This window comes from Bombus vosnesenskii, unplaced genomic scaffold (genome assembly GCF_011952255.1).
Source record: "Bombus vosnesenskii isolate JDL3184/JDL3185 unplaced genomic scaffold, Bvos_JDL3184-5_v1.1 scf7180000013265, whole genome shotgun sequence".
Lineage (NCBI taxonomy): Eukaryota > Metazoa > Arthropoda > Insecta > Hymenoptera > Apidae > Bombus > Bombus vosnesenskii.
In genome coordinates, this window is record NW_022882925.1 from 4,685,288 (window position 1) to 4,707,253 (window position 21,966).

General features: G+C 33.4%; 1 protein-coding gene and 1 long non-coding RNA gene across 4 annotated transcripts in view; one reads left to right on the plus strand and one right to left on the minus strand.

The window, feature by feature from the left end:
• Positions 1-379: 379 nt before the first annotated feature.
• LOC117243214 overlaps positions 380-21,966 on the minus strand; it is a 42,179-nt gene continuing 20,592 nt past the window's right edge. The window contains exons 1-16 of one of the 3 annotated variants that reach the window (XM_033510494.1): positions 13,983-14,007; positions 11,466-11,684; positions 9,836-10,140; positions 8,722-8,793; positions 7,719-7,942; positions 7,530-7,627; positions 7,064-7,375; positions 6,596-6,982; positions 6,295-6,533; positions 5,912-6,192; positions 5,654-5,810; positions 5,368-5,570; positions 5,133-5,281; positions 4,753-5,064; positions 4,268-4,677; positions 380-4,162 (exon numbers count right to left, since the gene is read on the minus strand). In XM_033510494.1, the coding sequence (XP_033366385.1) occupies positions 3,601-4,162; positions 4,268-4,677; positions 4,753-5,064; positions 5,133-5,281; positions 5,368-5,570; positions 5,654-5,810; positions 5,912-6,192; positions 6,295-6,533; positions 6,596-6,982; positions 7,064-7,375; positions 7,530-7,627; positions 7,719-7,942; positions 8,722-8,793; positions 9,836-10,140; positions 11,466-11,579 (3,825 nt within the window). In that variant the 5' untranslated portion in view covers positions 11,580-11,684; positions 13,983-14,007 and the 3' untranslated portion in view covers positions 380-3,600. Of the gene's footprint in view, positions 4,163-4,267; positions 4,678-4,752; positions 5,065-5,132; positions 5,282-5,367; positions 5,571-5,653; positions 5,811-5,911; positions 6,193-6,294; positions 6,534-6,595; positions 6,983-7,063; positions 7,376-7,529; positions 7,628-7,718; positions 7,943-8,721; positions 8,794-9,835; positions 10,141-11,465; positions 11,685-13,982; positions 14,008-21,966 lie in introns of those variants that run through there. The other 2 variants (XM_033510493.1, XM_033510495.1) reach the window with 2 other exon arrangements.
• On the plus strand, positions 14,542-20,872 carry LOC117243227. Its single transcript, XR_004495420.1, has 4 exons — positions 14,542-15,006; positions 16,537-16,790; positions 16,857-17,185; positions 20,291-20,872. It is a non-coding gene; the product is annotated as an uncharacterized LOC117243227 (long non-coding RNA).

Here is a 21,966-nt window from a genome sequence, read left to right on the forward strand (position 1 = left end):
AATATAATTAATATACTGTTATATTGTATTATATTTATTGTATTTTATTGTATGATGTAATTCATTTTTTGTTGCAGTAACACAGTAGATATAATGCAATATTTCCAACTTCATAAACTCCTATGATTCTTCTTTGAAGCATGTTTATGTTTTGACAAAATTTATTATATCTTTAATTTAAAAAAGATAAAAGCATTAAAATATAAGCATTATTTTTATCACATTTACATTTGATGTATACAAAAACGGGAAGGAGTACGATAGTATTATGAAGAAACATACATACTATGATTTAAAGCGTGTATTAAAAGGGAATCATTTTTTTTTAATGTCATTACGATTAATATAAATAATTATTCGTGATAAAAAAGAACCGTCATAAGTAAAATTTTTTAATAAATTGTCAAGAAATATTGCTAATATGTTACATTATGCAATTATGATATACGCAATTATAGTTTTGTACAACTTTACATTCGAATAGGAATTCAAAATGAAAATATATATATATAGCAAACACGAGCAATAGTATAATAATAACTATAAATAGTAAATGTTTCGCAGTTATAATCTACCTACGTAAAATTTTTAATTTCTACGTAAATTTATTATACTTAGATACGATTTTAAGTTTCGTTATTGGTTCCGATATAATATTGCAAATGTATTTTCCTTTTTTTAATTTATCGTTCATAACTTATTTGACTTTGTACAATTACATTCTTGTTCGCTACATACTTAAATAAAGTCTTGTAGTACACTAACATACCTAGACACAAACTAAATGTGAACCATTCGTTAGACTGATAAAAATATAATACTTTTACAATATATGAAAATAATACACATTTGGTTTGTACGTACGCATGTTTGATTAATGCTACATTCATGATACAACGTTTCCTACAATTCTTTTTTAAATCTATTACAATACGTAGTACTACCGATTTTTATTCATTTACGCATTTCTTATTTCATTTCCAATAAGAAATAATTATTTGAACATTCTATCCTGATTTTCTTCTTTGAAATTATCCCTGAATAATTCTTTGAAACATTCAAATTGGAATTTTCATAATGTACAACAGATTTAGTTTTGTATTGCTATTGATAAGTGCATTTGATAGAAGAAATTATTACTAGTTTCCTTAGAAATTGTGTTTCAGAGAATTAGCTAGTTCAATCATTATGTTGCACAGTTTTATTCATATCATATAAAATAATGTTTCTGAAGTAACAAATAAATATGTGTAATTAACTGAAGCTAATATAGCAAGTTAATATTTAAGGAAGTTTTCTCCATGTTATGCTGTATCAATTTTTGCAACAAAGAATGTTACATACACATATGTTTTCATTAAAATAGGTTTCTTATTTTTATATATTGCATTATTCTGTTTGCCATCAGACGTATTTAGGTTCTTACTAATTTTGAACACTCCTTGGATGGATATTATGCAATTATTAATTAACTGTATAGTCGTTAAAAACCATGACAGTATTCCTCATTGGATGTTTTTCTTTGGATGGACTTGCGCATTATAGTACTAAAATCCAAGGCAATCTTAAAAACGTGCCTTCTTTAAAAATGGAGCGCTTAGTCTCTTAACTATTACTTAATTCAGTTTGACAACAAACAAAAACTGGTCAAAAGATTGTATAATCATTACTTCTTAATATTTCTATGGTTTACAACATCTACAGATAAATATTTATTATAAGTATCTTTATCGGATTTTAGTGAGTATTCTTTAAGGTTCTAATCAATTGCATTCTGTAAAATGCATTCTTTTTCTTTAACACAGACAATATTTAAATATATTCGAATATTAGTAAAATGAAATATTTAAAATTCTATGCTTCCTTCATCCAATCTCATTGAGATACAATCCTAAAATGTTATAATCTAAATATGAACAATTTTTTGCAGTGTGTTGCAGTGTTATTATGGTTAATACATTTTACATTGTGCGATATCGAATTTACATATTTTAATTAATATATCTGAATATTAAGATTGTATAATATTTTTTTTCGTTATCACTGAAAATTCTGATTTCCATAATATGTCTTGATACACTCAAATACAATAGAAGACAAGAATTACATATTCCATATTGTATGATTATAGCTGAATACAAATATTACACTAGTATCATTTATTATAAAATATAATAAAATCAACTTATGTACACATTATTATTAAAATCAACAAAAAAAAGGTATAGTAAAAGAAGATATTTAAAAAAGTTTACAAGCATTATAAGATTTGTTCAAAATAAATAAATATATATCATTAGTTATCATGTGTAAGATTCAATTAGTAATTTGTAATTCTGAATAATCCTAATTAAAAAATACAGAATTCTTTAAATTGTGCTTGCATATTCTTAGGAGAGAATAGTGTAAATAAATTGTAACTGTTTCGAACTGTTTTACTGTCAGATTAAGCGATATACTGGCAGCTTGATATTTTATAAACAGTTTATAATGAAATAATCCTATTATATTATCTCACATGAATTATGTAAATATCGAAAGAGAGCAAACTTTTATGTATTCCTTTGAATGGCCTTTAGCGTGAATAACAAGAAAATGTATTTGAATTATTATTACATTAACAAGTTTATTTATACAATTAACTATCTATATACAATATGTCAATAAGAATGTTGTATAACTTCTTTAACATAGATTTAAAGAGGTTTTTTTTTAACGGCACTGGCCATTCATACGCTAATATTCTACTTATCTGACTCTGCTTATAACTTGTATACATAAAAATTATGAATCTGTAATGACATCCCAGACTTTGCAGATGAGCACATTCTATATACTTATTATATTATCAACCATGACGGTTCACTTAAGTTTTAATAGAAATTAATACTTTTAATAGTGACCACTGATTAATTAAATTAATCGAGTACTAATTTAGATGGATTTATAAGATATCTGATTAGGCACAGAAGATGATGTTCTGTTGTTGCAATGAAAGTGATATTGGTATGCTGATAATTATACATAATAATATGTATATGTTAATGTAAATTCTACAAAACATTTATCTCGAATGTTTAGAACGTTTATTTTTCCTATGTTTGATTTTGATCCGCGAAATATTAAGATAAAATGATTTTGATAATGTGCTACAACAGGCACGTATATATAACATTTCTGAAATTTTGTATGTATTTTTATACACATACTGATGTGATTTTAAAACGAGGCTTATTGGAATTATAAGACATTATTCTAATTAAAAAAATGTTTTCTAGTCTTGGCTCTCAAATTACATATTCAAATGCAACTGAATCTATAATAATAAACTTTCGAATTAGCGGTTCCCAACGTCCGTCTTTTTTTAAGTAAAATTCATTTCTTGCATTTTAATTAAAATTTCTCTTTTTTTGACGAAAAACAATTTTATTTAATCAACCTCAGTGTAATAAAAATGAAATGAGTAAATGCAGGGTTTTTAAAAAAATTGTATAAACAAAAGATCTATGTCTAAACTGACTTTTGCATAGTTACACTTATTTGTTTCTACTTGCACCTATTATATATAGTATATTTACTTGGCGTAACAGTAAACTCAGTTCAAACAGTTGTTCCGTACGTACTGAACATCACTCTAGTGGTATCTGTGTCCAGAGTAACGTCTTCGGGAGATGCAAGATCGACCTTTATAGATCCAGAATTGTTTCTTCTCCTAGTCATGCCACCACCCCAATTCGACAGCGTCCAATGATAAGTTTCGCCCTCTTTATCGGTGTTTGTCGTTCCCTGAGTATCGTTATCTTTGTCTAAGCCAGTTTCAATAGAAATCGAAGAATGTGAAGCTACCGAATCGAAACTAGAATCTGCAGCCCCTCTATAACGACTAACATATTCAGTAGACATTTCACCGGGCGACTCTTCGATTGCTTTCAATATATTCTGACAAAGTTCCGAATCGAGGGGAATCGGATTTTCGGAATCGCGATTATGAATGGTAACAGCTATGTGTGCTGGATGCGGAATAGGAAGTGGAATAAGCAACTTCTCTGCACTGTAAGGACGAATTTGCCGCTTCCACGGCTGCCAGCGTGTCTCTGTTGTACCATTTGTGGACGTTGTGCGTCTTCTAATTTTTGTCGATGTTAAAAGTCCTCCAGTATCACTATAAACGAGAACAACTTCTTTAATTTGACTCTACTGATCGTATAATACTTAAAATTTTAGTATTTAATATTTAGTAATATCCAAAATTCAGAATATTTTTTACCATCGCTTATCTGATTTCCTGCTATTACTAGTCTGTTTAGCGCGTGGGTTAAAAGCTGAGACCTCTAGGTACGGACTATACACTTGTATATTTCCACGTGGTGCATAAACTGCGCCGAGCAAATCTGGCCCATTAGTTCCGCCGATTTCTGTGCTATGAACCATATCTGTGTAACGTGATAAATCGACTCCAGGATGAGGTTCTAGCCTGAATTTCGTATCTGCGTCATCGAGAGGTTGAAGGAAATTTAAACTGAAAATATCTGCGTACATGAGGCCAGCTAAACCAGCCCAGTCACCGACACTTAAACCTTTGTTCTCCCAGAAATCCTCTTCATTCCCTGATAATCTCGCGAACACATGACTGGGATAAAGGCGTTCTAACATAAGTGCCCCTTGTTGTATTACCACCTTAAAGATGGAATTATAAATGTATAAAATTGTAAAATAATTTTTAGGATCAAAGGTGCTTTGGCCGATAATTACCTTTAGATCAAAGGTAGTAAGTTTTATTTTACTTCTTACGACCATTCCAAGACCAGTCTGCAAATTTTTTCTACGTCTGTCTAATTTTTCGTGTAATACGGCGATCAGATCTTTGGCTTCCTTTTCTAACGATTTGTACGGATCTTTTGTTTTGGCAAGGCTAGCAGCGAATGGGCCAAAACAGGCTTCTACAAATTGAGTGAAATCCCTCTGAGGTTGTGTAATTAATCGTTCTGTCTCTTGTTGGAAAGCTAACAATTCGTCTAACTCTAGTTTCGCCTCGAATGCAGCTAAAGCTTGTTCAGGCCTAATCTACAAATAAGAATGGAACAATTAACATTAAGTAGTAGTTATTTTAGTGATTAATTTGTGATACCTACTTGATAATAATAATCAGAAGTTAGTCCTGGTCCAGCTATTCTTTTAACCACAAAACTATCACTGGCCGGTATACGACCCCTGTTCTTTATTACTAAATGGAACATAGTCGTGTCCCAGACCACTCTAATCCAGTAACGTATCACAGCAACTATGAGATAGTGATATATTTTAAATAAGCGAATCCTTCATAGTTAGATTACTTTTTTAATTTATAATGAGAATATTATATTATACCTGTAAGTATCACAAAAGAAATAATAGGACACAAAACAAGAGCTACAATTAACGCCGCGATTGGTTGTAGACAGCCTTGTGTACCGATATTCCAAACTAATGCTTCCATGATGACCAAATATCGATTTCTACTTGGTTCTGGACTATCCAAATCCATTATGAGTGCCATAAATGCATGCAACGCTAAGGTAATTAAAGGCATCCTAAATTAACAAAAAAAAAAGAAAGTGTTACCGTTTTATAATTAAGAAATATTATGATATATGTAATAGTATATTCAACGGACCATAAAACTGCAGTAAGTGCAATAAGAAGCGATCCTAAACTCGTGACTATACAGACGACAGGAAAAACAAATAATATAATAAGTGTTCCTAGAAGACCTTTAACACCATAGTTCCATAATCTATTTAAATGCCTTGTCATTCCTTTTCCAATAAATCCTACAATTAAAAGCAAAGTTATTTAATTAATGATTAAATAATCATTTAATAAATTCAACAATAAAAAATAAAGTATAGAACTATTAATTTATTAAATTTACCAGTGTCCGGTTCTGTTTCAAAATGTGTCCGACTTTTACTAATATGTCTCCAAAGTGCTATCAACCGAGAACAAAGAGTGGGCATTTGAGACGACTTTCTAGGAAACAGGGTTCCATTCAATTGACTCAATTCTAGATCGGGAGTAAAGGGTTGTACGAGTAGCAAAGCTCGTATGGAGACTGGACTACACCACGGCACTGCCACGCCTAATAGAAACATTGCATTCCAAGTCCAACACCACGTCCTGGCTACGTAATTAATCCAACGCCACATAGGCCATCTGTTTATAAATTTTAGAACCAATTAATTCTTCATAAATTTACACCAGGAGGACAATGATCTACTAATTTTAAAGAATGATTACTTCATTGTTACAATATACCTTGTTGTAGTTGTGTGTACAATCTCCCTTTCAACTAAAAAGACAGGCTGACTCGGATCTGCGCGAGGTGTCGTGATAGATGTCGGAGTATTGCTCAGCACCGTTGGTATGATTTCAGACTGGCCTTGAAAATTGCGTCTGATAATCCAGTTTTTTGGAAGCCATATCTGTGTCGGCCATTGGAAGCTCCTCGTGGGTGTTTTAACTTTGCGCAATTCTTTCAACAGGACTGGTTCACGCTGAGAGAAACGAATACATTGTATTCATATGCGAATTTGACAATATCTGCAGTTCTACGTACCTCTTTCATAAATGTTAAATCACGATTAAGAAAGTAAACTGTCTGCTGTAAATTTTGATGAGTGCACAATGTGAGAGCTTCTTCGTGTGCGCTCCATTCGCACTCTTCGATGAACTTCTCCTCAACTTCTCTCATTCTATCGCGCATCCATGGTTCTATTCGCGACAAAACTGGATGTTCGTTTTCTATATGGCATTTCAACGCTTCTTTCGTTTGCAATAGTTTACGCTGCACATTTTTCACTGCTCGATGCATTAACACGACCGATTGTGCTTGCTGAACCAACAGTTGAGCTATTCCGTTACCGAGATCGAGTATGTCTGGATGCGATAAGATGTTAGAGAACACTCGTTGCAAATATTCTCGCATAACAGCTTCGTTGACTTCCTAAAGGTGATCATAATCAATAAGAATACACCGCACAGATTTATGATAACTTCATAGTGATTGATATAGAAGTAATCGTACTCTTTCTATCTCTTCATCCGGTTTTTTCCGCGCTCTCAACTCAGAAATCAGTCTTTCTCTGAAATGAAGAAACCAGCCTCGTGTCTCTCTCTCCAAAATAGCAACTAAAATCGGTAAAGCTTTCCTGATGATGTCTCTGCTAAATAATCTAAGATCAACCACTGCTCCAGCGGGTGTTCCAAATACGAAAGGAACCGGGATAGGTAATAGTTGTGATAATTCTCTTTCCACTTCGAATTTCTCCATCGTCGCTCGCCGAAGCTGTTTTCGTACAAAACCACATAGAAGTTCCAGAGAATCTTCATATTCAGGCTGCAATTTGTAGCGAGATTTATGAAAATCTTAGAAAGCGATGCTTTCCATCATATTAATATTTTTATTTATAATTCCTATTGACATAGCCTCTGCTTAAAGTAGCAATCCAATGTAACTGAAATAAATATTTTAGAGGACTTATTCAATTTACCCTGCACACTAATTCGGCAACCAAGTACCGACATCGCTCCTCCCTGATTTTAGCATCCAAATTATGTGCTTGAAGCGATGGTACGCCAATTATAATATCTAAAACGTAATAACGTCCAATTGTACTTAAATAATATTGCCTCTTGCGAATCCATTAGAAATAGAAAGGACTTTCTTAATGAACTCATACCAAGAAGCCGTAACAGCCCTGTTAGTAAAGCTTTCAGAGATTGCGAAACACTGAAGCAATGGGAGACCAGTCTGGCTTTCGCCGTAACTACAAGGAATCTAGTTGCCAAAGCGAGATCCCGAAGCAATGCATCTCGTCTTCTGTCTCGTCCACGCTGAAGAAGTCCGCTCAATCTCCATCGGTGTGTCTGCCCAGCGAAATTGATCGAGTCTACCTCGAATTCCCTGAAAGACAAATTGTTTATTAACACAGTCGACTTTGGGATAAAAGGAAAAAAAATATGGAAAAAATCCAGAAACAGAATGTTACGTCTACATTGTGAATATATGTATATATAAAAAAAGAAAAAATACATTTAACATATATACGTACATAGAGAACAAACATATCCTGGAATATGTACAAAATTTTTACATTGTTGCAGCGTTTCTAATTAGTGAATAACCAAAACAGAAGAACCTTACACTCTCCACTCCTTATTCGTGGAGCTAAAGCTAGTGATAAGAATTGTTCGCTATAATACAAGCATACTTTAAACGCTCTAAAAATAAAAAAACACAACCTACACCGTATATTAATTGTGTTTTAACAGTTAGGATTTACATCATGCCGTGATTGCCTAAGTATTATTTGTTATAAGCTGTGTTATCTCTACGAAATCCCTCCACACATAGACCAGATATAAATCTTTCTTTTCAGTGAATTCGTGCACTTGGCAATCCCTCGTTTTATATATTTGATCTCTGTCCGATGCAAATCAATCGATTAATTAATCGCCAATTGTTGTCAGGGTGAATTTCAGATGAAGATGAGAAGACCATGCTGTTTTGTGGTGGCATTTACACAGATTTTGGGTTTTTAGAGATATAACTTCTTCGTTAAAAAAGAAAAAAAAAGGATGATCGTGAGAGAGAGTGATTCCAGTCTCCAAAATCATTGCACAGGGTAACGATCATTGTTTCGGTCAACTTTGAATATTGTGTGACGCTGGTGTATGACATACCCGCATCTTCGAATGCTCTCCAATTGAGTGGCATTCAGCTTCTTCGGTTTTCCGTACTTCTCCTTCTGAAAGCTTTACAAAAATTGTTAGAAAATATCAGACACAAGCGAGTGGCTGTTTGGTTTTACACATCCTTACGAAAACGAGGCACCATTTGGGTTTGGTTCGCTCACTATTCTTATATTATCAAAACGAAGTGATATACATTAAGGCTGACTACTTGAATAGTTAAAAAATAAAATTCCTTTAAGGTTTTGCAAGGGAATTCAATTATCACAAATTCCTCTTTTGTCTTTTTTTTAAATTTGCGTAGGCGATAAACTCACATGACGTTTATACACATGACGTTTTCTAAACATTTACGTATTTCCTGAAATTATATATGTTATATACGTATATTCCTTGCATCCTAGAAAAAACTAGCATCTGTGAGAGCTTCATTCAAGCCTTAAAAACAAGTATCTGTTAGTAAGTACTCGCGATGTTTATACTGTGCGCAGAAAAGTCGCTAATATCTAATTCTAAGGGATACAATCGCTACGATATTGTGTTTCGAAGCATATTCAATTTAAGTATAAACGTCATTAATCCTTAAGTTGCAATAAGATTCGTTAAAGATTCAAAAAATTCTTAGCCCTATTTTTAATCTTTATCATTCGATTTTTTAAATCAGTACTGTCCAATACTAGGGCGCGCGCGCGTGTGTGTAGTTGATTATTTTTATTTCTTAAATATTACTTTATCTACTATGTGATTCACAAAAGACTGGAAATCCTCTGTGTTTCTTTACGCATAATATGCCTTATATACTCTTTTATTTACAATACGTTCCCTGACTAAATCTAAATACAAAATCTAAGCAGAAAACATGTGAAACCATAAATCTTAAATTAAATCATTTTCTAAGTTACAGCTCCAATTTCACTAGTGACTGCAAGTCTTGGATAGTACTGCTTCAAAAAACTGAATCCAATTCGTACTTGGTCGACGAGTATCGCAACTGCAGGCTTAAGGACGTCCCTAACGTGAGAGCTTACGAATCTGATACTACTGCTACCTACAAAGATAAAGATAAATATTTAAATGGATATCTCGTTATTATAGGAAGACCTACCCTCGTTTGCTGATGCTTTCCAGCTGCTTTTTGGTCAATCTCCTTGGTTCACCCTTGCTGTCTACGGCGACTGAGTCTAATTCGTCGAAGCTGGGCGCGACGAACAGATCCTTCAGGTGGTGTTTCTTTCTCGCAAGCGTGTCTTCGCCCTCCGTACAAGTGGACAATGCCGGTGGAAGGATGATAGGGAATGTTCTCCAGTGATAGAGGAATTGTTGCGCAACTTCTTTGATGTTGTGCACCAGTGCCTCGACCTCGGCTGGCGCACCACGCAAATGAGACGTATCGAACTCCACCGGCTCTTTCTAATAAAGAGTAAATAGATTTCTTCGCAAAATATCAATTGTACATAATTTAATATCAATTAATATCAATTATATATACACTTTAAATAATTATCGTTATTTAACTATTTGCTTTTTGCAATAGACGGAATGAATATAAAATGTGATTAAAGTAAGTGAAACTTCAAAATTGTTGAAAACAAAATTGTTGATGTTACGGTTATGTTCTATAATTTTATTCATATAGAATAAAATAATGTTCCAGAAGTAACGAATAAATATGTGTAATTAACTGAAGCTAATATAGCAAATTAATATTTAAGGAAGTTTTCTCTATGTTATTCTGTGCCTATTTTTGCAACAAAGAATGTTACATACACATATATTTTCATTAAAATAGGTTTCTCATTTTTATATATTGCATTATTCTGTTTGTCATCAGACGTACTTAGGTTCTTATTAATTTGGGGCACTCCTTGGATGGATATTATGCAATTATTAATTAACTGTATAGTCGTTAAAAACCATGACAGTATTCCTCATTGGATGTTTTTCTTTGGATGGACTTGCGTATTATAGTAATAAAATTCAAGGGCAATCTTAAAATCATGGCTTCTTTAAAAATGAAGCGCTTAGTCTCTTAACTATTACTTAATTCAGTTGGACAGCAAATAAAAACTGGTCCCCAATTGCATTGAGATACAATTCTAAAATGTTATAATCTAAATATGAACAATTTTTTGCAGTGTGCTACAGTGTTATTATTGTTAATACACTTTACATTGTGCGATATCGAATTTACGTATTTTAATTAATATATCCGAATATTAAGATAGTATAACGTCTTTCTTCGTTATCACTGAAAATTCTTATTTCCATAATGTATCTCGTTACATTCAAATACAATAGGAGACAAGAATTACATATTCCATACTGTATGATTATAGCTGAGTACAAATATTACACTACTTTTATTATAAAATATGATAACATCAAGTTCATCGTTTAAATTAAACGAGTAACGAGATGCTTTTTCCGGGTTGATGTTCCTAAACTAAAACTATTTTTTCTGCTCCAGAAACATTATACTCTTTCCACGCGTAATGCGTATAACCATTAAGCGAGTAATTAACGTCAGATTAAATGTCCAATGTGGTTCTTGGTTCCTTCGTTGTGCAACAGAAATTTAATAGGCAAATACATACATCTAAAACATTATTTAAAGATAATTTAAAGATAATATAGTATTAAACGTAAATAGGATAGTACCTGGCATTTTTGGCAAATAAAGAATCTAAGTCTATTTTCTTCAAACTATCATTTTCTGTTAAATGGAATTAATGTACCTCGGGCTGAAGTCCATCTCCATTCTGTCGGTGACAAGGTTGTTGGTTGTAGGCCTGGTGATTCGGTGCCGTGTTGGCGGAGTTGACGGAAGCGGAATTCAAATTGTGGGGCATTTCGCGCGTAAAAAGCGTGCGCGGCGGTTGGGGTCAGCTACCCCGTATACCGACTATCTCCTCATACACCATGCTGCTGGTAGCAACCATTTATCATTCCACGCCCTGAAATATCAATTATAATTATATATGTATAATCAAAGATCCAAGATAAAGGTTATCTTAAGCATTTTTTGGCAAAAACTCATTGAGTAAAAATCAATGTTTATTTAAATAAAAGCTATGAATAAATGTGAAAGAAATTATCAAAAACACGATATGATTGAAAAATATTAGTTTTTAATTGTTCTGATTACGAATAACCATTACGAATGATTAAAATTTCCTTTTGGTTAGGAACGACCATTGTCAACGAAGGCATTTCAATTTTGGATACCAGTAACCAATATAAATGACTGCAATTTCTTTTGGTAACCAGCAACTACTATCGATAGTGTGCATTTTGTTTTGGTTGCCGGTAACTATTATCGATGGCAACAAATGCTTTTGGTTACCGTCAATTAATATTGACAACATTTTTTTTGGTTACATTTGACTATTGTCAGTTGTTATTAACATTACTGATAATCCGTATTCATTGATAACATGAAATATCTAAATGATGGAACTTATGCATCTTATAAAGCGAAGAAATTGCATGAAAATATATGAAACAAAGAATAGTATAAAAGATATTGTAGTTTAGATATTTTTATTAACACATGCATTAATAATGCACATTGTACTACAATATCTTTTAGATTACTCCTTGTTTCATATACCTTCATATCGTTTCTTTGCCTAATAAAATACATAATATCTACAATTAATTTTTTTATATCCTCAGTGAATAGGTATTAATTGTATGTACTGTTAATAACAATTGACAATAGCCGATTGTAACGAGAGAAATTTTGTACCGCCAATAATAGTTATCGGTAACTAAAGTAAAGTGCGGGTCATCGATAATAATTACTAATAACCAAAAATGTTATAATCATTTATATTGGTTATTGGTAAACAGAATTAAATTTCCGTCATCAATAATGATTATTCCAAATTAAAATTCTTTAATTAAAGATATTAATCTCATTCGAACGAGACCTTATACTATAACTTTTAAAATTTGTTTTAATAACGATTATAATGCCTCTATATATCTTATAGCCAAGAGTATATATGAACGCTGGTACATGATTTTGGATGTAAGTATCGAGGAATAAGGTAGCGTGTTTGCTTTATTACATGTAGTAAAAATTGGTTTACTCTATTGTATTAACTTTACTGTAATAACGTTATCGTATTAATACGATTATTTTAGGTACATAAAATGACAAATATTGTATGTATGATATAAAATTAAAATAGCAATACTTCATTAAAAACTATTCACACGCCTACGTTAAAGGAATTTTCTGTTTCTAAGACACCACAACGAAAAGACTAAAAATGACAGCGATATAACCTCCAATCTACAATGCGACATAATACCGTTCAGGAAAACAAAGAGGAAAAGAGAATCGAACTTTTTGGCACGTTATGTTGATATTGGTAACGTAGTAATATTGTGACACAGATCGTAAATGGAAGTGTATAGTATATAAAAAGATAGAGTTTTAGGTTATGTCGAAACGAGATTAACGTTAGGTATCACGCGAGCTACTGTATAAGGCGATTAATTACAGTAAATCCTGCGAAGTACGCCATTTCTTTAGGAAATTGCAAGACAAGATAGAAATAGGCAGAGGCAAAGGAATGCGAAATTCCTTGAAGGAAGTCGTTGTAACACGAATCGTGTGTATTCTGTGTAAAAGTAGATTTTACTCAATGCACATGCCGGGCAAAAGAGGCGGGCAAAGAACTGGAATGCTCAGAATGTTAATCGTTTAATGGGATATAATCGGTTAATGGGAGTCTGCATTCAACCGAAGCCTTCCATACAAGCCGGATGATCGCGTTTCGACCCCTCGTGCGACTTCATTTTTCATCACGACAATAAAGATTAGCTTGTCGTTAAAGGTGAATTATTAAGACTATTATGAAGCAAGTTGGAAAGCGAGATATCGTTACATGTATACAATAGGCGAGTACGGTGGCTGTGAAGAATATCCGCACAACATTGTATTTATTATAGCATTCACACTAATTAATCAGTCCCAAGTATATATTTATATATTTTATGTAATTTCGGCTTTAGGGTCGGAAAATGGACTTGATTTTATAATATTTTTGAAAACTCGTATATACTTATATCTTTCTCATACTTTGGTTTTAGACATCGAGTTTGTAAAACTGAGCTTATTCTTATATATAGGGTGCAACAGAACATATAATAGAAACAATAGAAAACGTTCCTATAGACATATCCGTTTTCGTCTACGAGATACAACGAACTTTTCTCTTGATTTCGTGTTATCCAATTACCTTTACAGAAGATACTGAAGAAGATGACCACCTTGCGTTTTAAGGCAAGCCTGTAGACGTCTTGTTATAAACCCGGTTACACTCTGAATGGTTCCTGATGTTTGCCGGATTTGTTGGGAAGCTTATTCAACATCTTTAATAGGTTTAGTGTTTATGAAAATTCGTTATGTCTCATAAGCGAAGACAGATAGAGCATATATTTATATGAACTTTTTTCATTGCTTCTCGTCACATCACCCTGTAAGATATTAGTGACTACAATGCATGTATTTTATATACATATATAAATTATATAAATAAAGTACATTGTAGTTATTAATATCTTATCAGATTCTTGTTTATATCTTATCCTCCTTAATAACTTATCCTATAATATCGAATTCTATTAACATCTGTCGTTTTATCACTACAGTTTACCCTCTTATTTTTATAATCTTATTAGATTATCTCTGTATATATTCTCTGTTAGTTCTCTGTCGATTATCTCTGTATACATGTAATTATAATAAATAAATATATATATATGTATAGAAGTATATATAACTATATATATGTAAAATATTATGTACGTGCATATATAATGTTCGATTTACGATAACTTAATTTCTCATTCTCGGTTAACAGATTGATGATAGCTTTAAGCTGGCAGATTTCTCCATCATTTTTATGCAAATGCGACTCCTTTCAGCGTGCAGCTAACATTTAATCCGACCCCGTGTCGCATGCATGATAAATAAGCGCACGTTGTAGTTACAGGTCGTAATTATCGCGGAGTATCATTCTTTCGTGCCAAGAAGAGACCGACCTCGCCGCACTGTTCGGCTTTTCCTATCCTTACAAGGGACCCACACATTGTTCTAGACTGGCAGAATACCAACATCGTCTCGTGTTTCCCACTGGGACACAACGATACCTCATAGCTGGAAATAATACGCATCCACTGCTTCCTGTCGCTTTAAAACGATTTACTGTACCTTTTCACTTGGGTCTTGCCTATCTAGTCTACAGAACATGTTCGAAATAAGTACGTACACTCCTGTTTGTAAACAAAATAGAGCCCCATTCACTCGAACACCTATTAGCCTAAGAACTGAATCGAAATTTTGAATTAATTAAGAACAGATACGATAGAGAAATCAATATCAATTATGAAAAGTAACTTCCTTTATTTCGATAGACTTTTGACGAAAGACTCTTCTAAGGTAAATACGTAGCAGTTTATTGAACAGAGTTTTTCATCTACCGCATTGTGCTGAAATTCCTCTGCACCATTTCAATTTGTAATTCTTATTAAAAGAATTAAAAAGCAATATTAATGGTACACACGTTTCCAAGTATCTTTTAATTGTTACTGAAAATGGCAACGCCTGTAATACGTAATTTAAGGATTATGGCATCTCGTTTGTTCGCGACTCATCCTCATTAATCTTCACGCCTCTTTTCCCATGGCTGCCATTATTCCTGGCATTAGGAGCACGTTGTTAATCGCGATATTGTATCATTTCCTCGTTAATTGCGTTAATTGACTCTGGTCCGCCTGGAGTGTACTATTATTTTATTCAATTCCAGCATCAAAGCCTATGATCTGATACGATTAGTAATGGATTCTCTATTAATCAGGTTCAAATGGCTGTTGAAATTCAATCGAGAGAAAGAGTGAGAAAGGAAACCGATATGATAAAAACAAATGAAAATTTCTCTTAGAAACTCGTTGGAAAATAATTAACGACTCTCGATCTTCTGTACGTTCTGGTCTAATTAAAACATCCCAGCGCAAAGAAATATCCTAATATGTTCTTCTTTTCTACTTTTGAGATCTTAGAGCGATTGTCATATAGACAAATTTAAATAATAAAAAGCAGCAGGCAAATTGTGAAAGCAAACGCCGAAGTGGATGTAAAAAGATTGCGCTGCTTCGTACAAAGCGTGCAACGAGAATTAAAGTAATTTGTCTAGAACACCAAGATAGCACAGTATCATTTAGGGCAATGTGATATTAATTACTAGCAATAAGGATAGTAATAAGACTCAGAGGGATAGTACAAATTAAGACTACGTACAAGAAAGATTGTTACTTATACAGAGTGTGCCAAACTTAACTCTCCACCTACAACATTATTTTTACTGACGTTGTCTAGCAGTTGATCTTTGTATGTCCTTTACGTATTCACCTACGAAACAGCTAATATGTAGTACCAAATCTTGGTCTCTTTGACGCCATTTAACTCTTCTTACTATAATAGAAAGGTTTCTTCATAGAGCGAGTAATTTTGTAATATTTAGAAATCATGAAGTTAGTCAGCTTCGCCCTACTCAGAGTCGGTTACTTCACTTGCTAAGAAATAATTTCCTGTTTCCTCGTTAATGCCACGCTATTTTCCTTCTATATATTCGCCTGTGAAATATGAACACATAGTAAGTAGTATCGATGCAAGGGCCAATGGTACTGTAACATCATTTTCCAAGAGAACGATTTAGTTCCTTTTTCAAAGTTGATGCCCGCGATGTTAATACGACAGAGTAAAAAAACTGACCTTTTGGCTTTGATTTTCAGGTTCAAGGACAACGTTGCGCGAGCCTTTCGGCTGAAATCTCCGTCAAACCGAAGATGGTAGAGTCGTCAGACAGTCAGACTTATGATGACTTTTATCGACAATATTTACACACCCTGTACATTAGAAAAACGACTTTGTAGACCTTGGTATTTTCGCGGCGATCAACTTCAACGCTTCGATAACGGAACAGAAAAGAAGAAAAGAACGAATTAAAAATAATTGAAAGAAAGGAAGAAGAAGGAGGAAGGCAAAGGTAAAAGAAAAAGAAAAATCGTCCATCGCAATGGCTGCGACGTGTTAATTATCCAAATGCTTCTAGTTCACGGTTCGAGTGATCGACGAGTTTCACCGTTCCGCTTTGTGTTCCCATCCACTTCCGGGCTTTCAGAGGACGGGGAAAACAGAGCAGGAAGATCTGTCTTCGTATCAAGATTTAAAATTCCGTCTGGCGCTTTACAAGGAGACAGTCAATACGAAGGTATTACAGGGAACAGAGGCAGATATAGGAAAAAGAATAATGGAGTATGCACAGGGGATCTACCGGTAGTTTTCTATTTCTTTCCTCGTTGAAACGTTCCTCCTACAGTATCGTCGAGGAACGGTATCGGTTCTAACTACTCTTCGCTGATCCATCGAGCCTTTACAGAAGTAAATTTTATTTTAAACAGGATAGATAGCTAGGTACATGGTAATTACGAAGGAAGAGTTAAATAACGTGATGTAACAGAATAAAATAGCAACGTAATACGAGCAGTTGATGTTAAAACGGGTGTTTACAGCGTTCTTTTTTTGGAATTTATTATAGTTTAATGTTTCTTTTATTGAGAATATTTTTCCTTTTTATAAAGGATTTTATAAGATCTTGAAGATCTTATAATCTATAATCTTATATTATTATATAATCTATAATAATATAAATCTTATAATTTTTATAAGAAGATTTTTAAGGAAAATTTTATAAAGACGTTCTCGTTTTCAGTAAGTTTCTGGAAACGATTTATGATCACCGACAATGGTTTGTCTGAGGTCGGACACTCGAATAAGCTACTTTAAGTAGAATGTTACCGCACGGTCGTACAAACCTATTTTATTTCTGTGCCACAACACCGACTGTATCCTAGACAAGTTGCTTTGTGAAATTGCTCTTCAAAATCTTATATGTACTTAGTAAAGAGAGGATTTTATACCATTTTATTACCTTAGTAACTTATTACATGCAAATTGATTTGGATTAGAACAATTATGTTGGTGTACGTGGTAACAGAGGCGATGCAAAAGAACATTTCCGACTCTGCTCGAATGCGTTCCAAGTAGGTTGGCAAGTATACCGGGGCACGCTGGCTTTTGACCCACTTTGAGCTTCGCAAGCTCTCCTAACCTTAAAACAAGCACTGCTATTCCAGTCTATACTGCTTCTAATACATTACATGTTACTTGACTGCAGTTTTAGCATGCTGCATGCGAGGCCTATCAAATTACTAAGGAGGAAGTTTTAATTCTCTTCGATCATCGTTTTCGATAGAACTAACTTTTCGATTGAATAACGAGGTTCTTTCGGCCTGTAATAGTCCAAAGGCTGCTGAAACAAGGCCTCTAAATCGATCATGATTCCAATAAATCATAGATCCTTGGATTTGAAACTTTAGGCGAAGAAGATACAGCTAGGTTATAGGTTAGGTTATGAATTGATAACTGCAATTGTATAAACTATAGTCTAATAAATGTGCACATATGTATACGTACATACGTATATATATGTATATATACAGGGTGTTCCATCTATCTTTTCCAGCCTTACTTACTTTCCTATTTGTGACGGTACAGAAAATGTTTGAGACAAAAGTTGTACGATATAGAAGGTGACATATTGTGCTTTTACCTTTTATTTTTAAATGTATACCCCCATATTTTTGTTACATATTCTTGCAGCTGACATTTAGACGTCTTCGAAATGCTATAAACTCGTGCCTTTTGAAGTGACCGTAATCGAGATATGAACTTTAAAATCCGATATACCGCCGGCATTAGAATTACCCGACGTACACCACGACGCGACACATAAAGATGTTCTTCATAATGCTACTATGAAACTTCTGGCGTGTCCAAAATAGTCGATCGTTTCCAAGTAGTCACTTTTGGGCAATTATACCTTGTATTGCTCTGTCGAATTTGAGAGTTTACATCTCGGCAGCGAATGCAGCAAAAGGCACGAGTCTGCAGTGTTTTGAAAACTAAAAGAGTATGTAACGAGAAATGGAGGCATCCATTTTAAAAATCTTAATGTCAGCTTTGCTGGACGTTTCAAGGTCGTCGCAAGGTGAAATGCATGAAAGCACGGTACCTCATCCCCGACATCATACAGTTCTCTTCTGACACATTTTTTTGTTTCAAATAAGGGTAATTAAGGGTGACAGGGTAAGGTTAGGTGTATACAGGGTGGTTGGTAACTGGTGGTACAAGCGGAAAGGGGGTGATTCTACGCGAAAAAAGAAGTCGAAAATATAGAATAAAAATTTTTCGTTCGAGGCTTTGTTTCCGAGAAAATCGACTTTGAATTTTTGCTCGGTACGCGTCCACTTTGTCACGTCTCGTTATAACGGCTCCCCCTGTAGATCGTTGTCTCGATGGAAAAATGAAAAAAAAATTGTTATTCTATATTTTCGACTTCTTTTTTCGCGTAGAATCATCCCCTTTCCGCTTGTACCACCAGTTACCAACCACCCTGTATACAGGGTGTATCTTAGTTAAATGGGATCACGTAAGCTTCTTAGGGCAAAATCACAATATTTCAAGGGGCATATGATGGTGGAAAGAATCTGTTCGCAAGTTCGTCTCTTTTGTGCAGTTTTCTTTGATTATTATCAGAAGTTCAAAGCTATTCTACGTTTCCATGTGCTCCTCAACAAATCATAATTATCTGGCATGAAACTATGCTATGGTGAACCAAGTTAATGATCATCGTGACGTAGAATGTGGATTTTGATATTTTATATTCTAGAGAAATATGTTTGTTTTAATAATTTTTCTATCAGGAAAGATACTACGTTTATATTATTGTAATTATAGTACATATCTGTATAGTAAATGAAGATATAGATATGTTTAGATAGGCGTTGAATTAGAATTTAGCTTCAAGGAATAAATTACGATAGAAACAAAATGCATAAAGCGTGCACATACACAAAAAGATTATATACAGGGTGGTTGATAACTGATGGTACAAGCGGAAAGGGGGGGGGGGATTCTACGCGAAAAAAGAAGTCGAAAATATAGAATAAACATTTTTTTTTTAATTTTTCCATCGGGACAACGATCTACAGTGAGATCCGTTATAACGAGACGTGACAAAGTGCACGCGTACCGAGCGAAAATTCAAAGTCGATTTTCTCGAAAACAAAGCTTCAAACGAAAAATTTTTATTCTATATTTTCGACTTCTTTTTTCGCGTAGAATCATCCCCTTTCCGCTTGTACCACCAGTTACCAACCAGCCTGTATATAATACATAATACTCGATACGATGAATATATGCATTACGATATAGTATGATATACAATTTCAAATACAGCAGAATTTCAAACGCGGAATTATTGGCTCGTACCGATCATGGACAAAATATAAATAGTATCAAATTTGAACACGAGCGTCAGTTTCGTTTTCTAAGACGGAGCGCGAATTTTTCTTTAAAGAAGAATCAATAAATCAAATCGATAGAGGGCTGGAGCAATAAACGAAGTTCTTCGTGTTCATTCAGGTTCGTAATTGGCTCCTCGTGCTATGGCGAGAACTATTTCCGGGCCACTTGATTTTCGCGTGTATATCACGGACACTTGAAGGGAAAAGTTTGCTTCAAGGTAACTGGAGCAGGGAATGAAACATGGCAGGTATTTTTAGAAGATTGTAAACGAATAATTTTCGATTACAACTAGGAAAACAGCGTTTTGTTCTTAAACCTGAGAGGATAGAATATTGTTCTTATTTATATAGGATCTTTAATTTATATAGGATGGACCAAATGTCACGTCACACGTGTGAATCTCTCAAATGACAAAATTTTCAACGAAGAGCGTCTTTATCGGACTACGGACTTTTATGAAAATTCATATTATAACTTAGTAAGAGACTTCTATCAACTTCTGTCCCGAGATAGATTTACGACAAGATTCAGAATCAGACACACGAAAATCACACATGAATACCCCCTAAAAAAAAAAAAGACAGAATCTCCAATTTGCAGCTTATGCAATCAGATAATAACCATCATATACCTGCAATATAAATGTAACATGTAGAGAATAACATGTATAATAAATAAAAAATACAATCGTACTTGTAACTAACAGTTAATTTCATTATCTTGAATAATGTATTTAGGCTTGTCCAAATAACAAATAATTTATTCCTGTTTTTCATTTGGACTTTCATGTAACAAATAAAATTTATTCAATAATGTCCAACATTGCATACAACGTACCCACTCTACTATTTCAATGGTTAAACTTTTTTCTACTTCTTTATTTTGTACTCTCTTTATGTATTTTCAAGAAAATATACTTCCTTCTATATTTCCAGTCCTACGAGTTAAAGAAATAATCGCTAAAATTATCATGTGGGTAAACGTCCAGTCGTTGTTTAGTACAACAGAAAGAAATACAAATCATTACTTTTGCCTTTCTCTGAATAAAAGAAAATTTCTCTATCATCCCAAAGACCATAAGAAAAATTGAGATATTCGTTTGGAACATATCGTGTAAAAAATTCATGTGAAGATGAAAAATTATCGATGAAAAGAGTACGAATAAATCTTCTACGAAATATCTTCAAATAAAATCTTTAAATGGAATCATCAAACAGAATCTTCAAGAAAAATTATCGTCTAATTAGTTCACATAAAAATTCAGTTATTTTAATTCGATATGATACAGTCGTGATTAAGGTTGTGGCGTTGCATTCGAGAACAGAAGCAAGCTGCATGCGATCGGCCAGTAAAAATGCAAATGGAATGAATGGAGCCCATTCATAGATTCGTAACAGACAACGAGGCGTGCAATCTTCGTCGTGAAAGTTACAATCATCTTGGAGAAACTGCCTCCCCACTTATTCTGTTCAAAATGTTCTATCCCTGTCATAGTAATAAAGATTTTACAAAATTTGGCGATTTTATAATCAATTGCTCGTTTATTTTATCACTCCTTATTACACGTTATTGTTATATTATTTCTGAATATATTTATACGCTATAACAGAGATGTTCCAATGTACTGAGACAATTTTAAAGAAATTATCACTAGATTATTACCAGAAAGCCCAATTTACTAGATTATTAATAGAACAAGGTTATCACAGGAAAGATCATTTGAACATTAACGAATTAAAATACTTGAAATTAAATTGCTAATATGTTTGGTAAATAATTAATTAAATTGGTAA